This window comes from Styela clava, chromosome 3 (genome assembly GCF_964204865.1).
Source record: "Styela clava chromosome 3, kaStyClav1.hap1.2, whole genome shotgun sequence".
Lineage (NCBI taxonomy): Eukaryota > Metazoa > Chordata > Ascidiacea > Stolidobranchia > Styelidae > Styela > Styela clava.
In genome coordinates, this window is record NC_135252.1 from 25,323,361 (window position 1) to 25,330,566 (window position 7,206).

Sequence of the window (7,206 nt, forward strand, 5' to 3'; positions counted from 1 at the left end):
ACGACATCTATATGAGCAATCCCTAATCCCAACAACCGAACTATTCGAGTTCGAATCGAACTTATACAACTTAGCACAACAAGAAAGTAAAATCAATGCACGAATACGAGACGAATCAGAAATGTAATTATCAACTAATTTGATGACGCCATCGACACTGGGTCTTCCTGATGACGTCATCATTGTTTGTAACGTTTCAATGCACCTCAATGCTTTATCCGCTCTCCCAAGTTGACTGTAGCATTCTGACATCATGAATTGTTGTTCTTGAGAAGTTGAAATATCTTGCAAATTAATCAGCGCGTCCACGAACTTGGATTGGTGAATCAATCGTCTTATATACTCTGAATAGACGAATACTTCGTTGAACTCATGAAAATTGCTACTAAAGTTTGGCTGGATCTATTGTTGCCGATATGTTATCTTCTGCTTACTAGTATAATCTTACTAGTATAACCAGCAATACTGTCTCTATGGTTTGATATATGCAAAACCTTATAAAAATATTGATAATGTCTGCGGTAAATCCCAGTAATGATCCGCCAGATTCATTCTCTCAAGATCACCAGTGACGTCACTTCTCCCAGGGTTATCGATGACGTCACGAGGGGAAGGATGAGTCGGTGTCCGAACGATCGATCCTATGAAAGGAGAAATATTTCCGATTAATAGAATAGAGTAATTCATAGAAATGTGATGTTAATTTCATTATTCTACAAAGTCAGAGGAGTTAGAAAATTCCCATTGCCGCTATTTCCGGCTTGGTCACGCCACGATAAATTGATCTTACGATCAAGTAAACCGGAGTTTGCCTCTAAGCTTTATGTTTACAATAGTAAATTTGCTATTCATGCGAATTCAATACGGAAAAATACGAAAGAGTGTCTCAAGAAGAGGGAAGTTGAATTCATATTTTAATAAGTTGGGGTGGACAGAACATTTCAAGCGCTTTGTCTCTGTAATATTGTTTTTAGCGTGCCTCTTAGAATATTGTGAATCGTTGTTCAAATAAATAACCACAGGTAATATGGAAATAAGATACCCGAACCAACATTCTGGCAATCTTGAGAAATTACTGGGAAACAGGTGTTCTTCCATGTTTGTAATACTCGACATTGGCTTGACTACATAAGGATTACTGACCTCTATCAGAACTTGAACTTTTCACTTCCTCTGAGTCTTTAAAAACTCTTGCTGGAATCGAATCATCTTGCAGCGTGTTCGGCTGAGTAGATGCGGGTTGAGAGTTGCCTGAGAATGAGTTGGATATTTATTCAAAACACCAAACTACTACTGCGAATATGAAAAACAATATTTAGGTTGAAAAAATACCTTCTGTTGGGACGACGATCTGACTAATTTCTGCGGCCTGGATTTTAGTCTTCTGCCTGGAAATAGAAAAAACCAATGTGATGGTCGGCTCATCTATATGTGATAGTAAAAGTAATTGTTTGTGAATTTCAAACAAAACCCAGGGATGTGGAGTCAGAGTCTTCATTTCCTGTTATTGGAGCCGACTTGGTTAGATTAGAGTAATGCGTGACTATCGAAACTGCTCACTAGGTGGTTAGAGCTACAAATTTATATTTTACAGGTTTGAATCCGGGTGCAACTTTTATCCAACTTTTCATCTCTAATCGAAACTCTCACTAGAATATTTGAATGTCCCCGTGTTTCTATTCTGTGCCATCAAACAGTCCCAGCACAAAAATATAACCTACTCTTTATTATTTTTTTTTCATTATAAGTTTATCGCGTTTAATAATTTTAGGTGAGTGAACACGTACCACTTCTTCTTGACAAAACCTTCCATCTTATATTCTGTACGTTTCAGACCTTACACAAGGTTTTGTTGACTCTCCTGATTTCATAATCAGTATTATTTGTTTTTTTTCGATCATTTTATTGTTATGCTGATTATGGAGTCGAAATAAACTTATACTTATGCTATAAAATAGGTGCTCCCAAAGTATGTGTACCAAAATGGCGCACAACCTGAACATAGTATGTGTACCCGGTCAGGGTTCAGGTTGTGCGTCATCTTGCTATACAAACTTCCGCAGCGCCATCAAATATATATATTGTCTTACCCGACATTGTCGCCAGCAAATCTCATTCCTTCCTGATAATTCACGGTGATAGCTGGAAGTTGAACGTTAATAACTGGTGGTTGAGATCCTCCTTCAGCCATTTTATGAATCGTGCTCTTTGGTACGATTAAAAATATTCCAATCTTATTTAATATAAATAAGATTGAACCTTAAGATTCTGAAGGAAAAAAATATGAATTTTTTTGGGGTTGGCAAGGTAAAGTACTGTCTATACGGGGATAGTGAATGCAAAAAGTATGATACATGAACGTAGGATCTTTTGTACAAATCCCGTCACTAATGCATCTATTTCATATTTGAGAAAAACATCTTCTCCAAAAATTTGTAATTATCCAGTTAGGGTTAGAAATGATTTGAAAATTGGTGAATTAACAACACAGTCTGCGTTACTAACCCTAACCAGATAATTACTTAATTTTCTTATTTTGAGTTTGAGCGTTGGCGGCGGCTTTGTACAAAGATCCATAACGCCCGTCAAAACGGAAGAATGGTGCGTCCCAGTGGCGTAGCATCCACCCCCGCGGTCGCGGGAGGGCCCACAGCTCAAAGGGGCCCAAGCGGTTAGAAACCAGAAATTTAGGCCGCAAAACCAAAAGCTGTATTGCAAAACCAGAAATGCACATCTTATAATGTTGATGTTAGTTCTGCTCAAATCGTTTTGTCACGTAACAATGCCAGGAAGTCGTCGATTTTCGGCGCCTTGTGGTTTGATCGCACCGGCAAATTTACAAAGGCTGTCAGAATGATGTCGAAAGCAAAACCTCTAAATGGCGCATAGAAACGCAGAAGAGGAGGCACGTATGAAAAAAATTAAAGTGACCAAGATAAACGGCAAATTTAAGGTTACCATTGCTATTCAATAGCGACATGTTATGCTTTTTGACGAAATAAAAAAGCTTATGTCCGAAAGTTTTTAGGGTCATTTCCACGAAATGTTTTTGCGGGGTGGGAGGGAGAGTCCTGCGAGAGTCCTGCTACGCCACTGGTGCGTCCTTTCACGCACTCGCAAAAGTATACTGCGTTACTACTCGTTACTGGTGGAAAAAAATAAACTTGACTTTACCGCTAACAATCTTTATACGACTATATTCGCGCATCCGAATCAGACTTGAGCTTGCGAGTGGTCGCTGAAATTATTTTTACGGAGACCGATTGAAATTGATTAACGGGTTTTTGCACGTAAGAATGAAATCATAAATTATACAGGCAAATCGAAAACTCGTCGAAGCAGATTCAAGCTTTAAAAATCTATTTTCGGAGCGGCCGAATTAAATTTGGCATCGACTTTAATTTTATATTTCCGGTTAGTTTTACATCAATTACAACTAAATCTCACCCTTTTCTTTTCTTGTACGTAAACAAAGCTGCAAAATATTCTAACATTGCCTTTATTTTCAAGAGAACCTTCCAGTATCTGACATTCACAGGCTAACGATGTCAGGCGCTGTGTAAAAACTAAGACTATACAGTAATTGATGGTGTAATAAATGCTTAAGATGCTCATTCTGAATATCTTGCGAAAACGAGAGGCATCCTTTGGTTTCCAAACTGCTACTTTTATCCAACATTCTTATTCTACTGTCCCCGCTCCATTGATGCGTATTTTCACAACCGTCATTTCCTTGTATTGTTGCGCCTTATCGCTTACGATTCAATTGCATTCATTGTTGCAGCAAAATTACCCCACTCCATTCAAAGTTGCAGCAATGGTACGAGCCGTGTTTGACACACCCTAGCAACGCCACTCATGTGACGTTATTTAGGGACTCTGTACAGACAATAATACTCCCGTATCCCACAACAACGCTTGCGCAGATTCGCTTGTTTCTTGCTAGATGGCTAACTGTAACAGAGTAAGCATAGAAATCGTATTATTTGGTAATTTAAGCGATTATTCGATTAACATTCTGAATATTTTTTGGAAGTTTGGAATGAATCCCATATTATATTTGCTTATAGGGATGTTTCAGTGGGTACTTGAATCCTTCTGAGCAGGTTACAATTGGTCTCATATGTTTTGTATAAACGAAGCAATGAAAAGTTATTTTCGAATGTTGATAACGCATTTTTCTATCAAAAAAATCTCGAACAAAATCCAACGATCAAAGCCATCATTGACACTCCGCCCCTTCCTCCCAAAAACATAGAGTTTGTACGATATAGGGCGGGGTGTCGCAAAAACACTGTCGATATGATGTTTTCACCTTTAGCACAATGTTACTTTACGACGAATTATTGAAAATTGACACCTTTGATGACTTGCTGATTTGCCAATGGTAAGGAAATAAACGAGGAAGTGGACGCCCGGGCAAACATCTGTTGACCTTTCGCTCTATTGATTCGTAGTTTCACAACCGTCATTTCCTTCTGTTATAGTCGGGCATTATCGCTTACAATTCAATTGCATCTATAAGTTGCAGCAAAAATTTCCTCCTCTATCCAATGGTACTAGCCGTGTTTAACACACCCTCGCTACGCCAGGTATGTGACGTCATTTTGGACTCGATCTTATCCGCAAGAAATGAATTAAATCCGGGAGAATTCCAGTCAGCGCGACTTCTTTGAACACAATGTGTATATATATATATATATATGGATTGTTTTGTTATTACGTTTTCGGCTTCATGGCCATATATTTGAGCATCGCTCTCTTATTCAAAAAACTGCTTATAATTGGGAACGAGGGCAATGTAATGACGTGTGTTAATCGCTCCAAATAAGGAACTAATACGCAGTGGTGGACGTTCTAGTTAAAGATCCACAATTTTATCTCCAGCGTATTCGATTATAAAGATGAATAGAGATCAGCTTGACCCATTGGCGCAGCGTTTTTCAAACTTTTTTTCCCGGGAAAATTATGGTTTTTATCTCGCCTCGCGGAAAACCAAGGAATTAGGTGGTCAAATTGATAAATGTGAAATGGATTTACTTTTTTTGCGTCAACTTGCGCAACAGGCTTATCACTACATATTTTGTAACTTCCAGTTTAAGTCAACAATCCTTTGAGCATCCAAATTTAGCCTATGGTAAAATTGAAAATTTTGCTGTAAACTTGACAATTAAAAAATTAAGCCGACGGTTAACGACATTGAACGGTTGACGAAAACACCAAGGTCCGCTTGTTTAGATGACAAGGCCTGTCCGCCTCTTTGTCGTCAGTAGGGAGACAAAATTACGACCCAGAGGCGCCGAACTTGGACCGAGATCGTCATGGCGACCAATTTAGTCACAATTTCGATTCCAGTTCCACGGAACACAGTTTGAGAAACAAGAGCAACCTCGGGTGCACAACCTCGGGTAAATTCAAATCGGGCTGAATTTAGCAAGTGAGAAGTTCACGCTATTTCATAACACATGGAGGTCGGCTAAGAAAGACTTTTCACTATGAGTTTAGCGCAGGGGTTCTCAACCTTTTTTCCGTCAAGTACCCCCCGAGTCACGAAACAATCAACGCGAACCCCCGGTAATCAGACACTGAACAAAGTTGTGATATACTGATATATTGACTAACAATTTGTTGCAACACCAATTTATTGACCATATGTAGCTAAATAAATCGTCTTGTTGATATTATTGCCTTTGTCGTCTGCGTAACTAATGAGTTCCTAAAATCCCTCCCAAATTTCAATAAGCATAATCACTTCTCCAATGCTCGCAGCACGCTGTCTTTAGAGATTTCACAGTTTGTACGCAATGCCTTGAATTTCACATTGTTGCATCACAATCACAACCACGCAAGATCAGGTAAAATCTACGTTTCATTGGCGTCTAGTTTCAATGTGTACGCATTTTCCCATGGTATTAATAAAAGATATTAAAAAACAGCAACATACAAAAACTCGACTGTAATCAAATTACCATGGAAATCTTCTCGTGAACCCCTGGTTGAGAACCCCTAGTTTAGAGGATCAAGGAAGTTCGATTTAACCAGCAAGGATTGATTTGCGGTTACGCAACCAGTCATTCGCTTTTCTATTGCGCGGTGCTATACAATTTAATTGCTTCCTGTATAGCTAACAAGGTTGGCCAACACGTCGATCGCGATGTCTCGAGAAGTCGATCGCGTCTGATGTTCAGTGAATTTAATAAAATATCCCCAAAAAATTGCCTTGAATCCTTTGTGTGTTTTAAAACAGCAGGAATACAGTATATACTGAAAATGCGCAACATACAATACACCCTTACAGTATTTGAGTCTGGGCAAGCCCGATAAAGCATATTATTACGTAACAAATGCAAGTTTTGCCGCTGTGAGGATTTCAAAATAAAGTGTCGAATATCGCGTGTCTTGACTGAAAAACGATCATATTGTATACAATAACTTCAGCATTTTGAGAAAGGTATTGCTTTACTCCAAAAGAAATGTGATAAAATTTTAATCGCAATTTAAACAGTGGCATCAAAATGGTCTATTTTTTCCCAATTCCAAGTGAGCGAAGAATCGCACTCAGAGGAAACTGTAAATTAGATACTGAAGCTTGAGCAGTCATGTAACATTCATGGTTTGAGAATATTTATTTTTTGCTGTTCGGATGAAACATGAATACTTGGCAAGGTTTCTCGAAGAATTTCCAACACTTACGACTAGAATTTAGGAACGGTTTTTATCTGATATGTATGATTTGCCTAAAATAAATAAATGATGAAACATTGAAAACAATTAAATGATCAAATCAACAACTTTAATGGAAAGTAAAAAATACAAATATCGTGTCGATTTCATTAGGAATGCAGCCACAAAGCCTTCTTTTGACAGCGGGGGATTTTTTTTGTATGTGTGAGTGTGTGTGTGCAGTTATCTGCATATTCAGTACCCATTCGAATTTGTGTGGGACTATGCTACCGATCGATCGATCGCGAGCTATTTTGACGATTTTAGTCGATCGCGATCGAAAGCAGGATGGCCACCCCTGCAGTGTAGTGTAATCCTAAATTCAAAGTTGCAGGCAGCAATAGGTTTGCCACACCAGGTTAGCTACGCTACTTATGTGACGTCATTTCAGACTTATTGTACGAACAATACGCTCGTACTTCATCGTGTGCGCAGATACTATCACTTATTTGTTTATTACGCAATAATGACCTCGATGAAGAT

At 38.6% G+C, this 7,206-nt stretch overlaps 1 protein-coding gene across 1 annotated transcript; it reads right to left on the reverse strand.

Moving 5' to 3' along the window:
* Window positions 1-495: 495 nt before the first annotated feature.
* LOC144420934 (uncharacterized) lies at window positions 496-2,267 on the reverse strand. Its single transcript, XM_078110788.1, has 4 exons — window positions 2,091-2,267; window positions 1,333-1,388; window positions 1,144-1,251; window positions 496-641 (listed from the first exon to the last, which is right to left on the reverse strand). Exons 1-4 carry the CDS (start codon window positions 2,189-2,191, stop codon window positions 496-498), a joined length of 411 nt encoding a protein of 136 aa, XP_077966914.1. The 5' UTR covers window positions 2,192-2,267.
* Window positions 2,268-7,206: the final 4,939 nt, after the last annotated feature.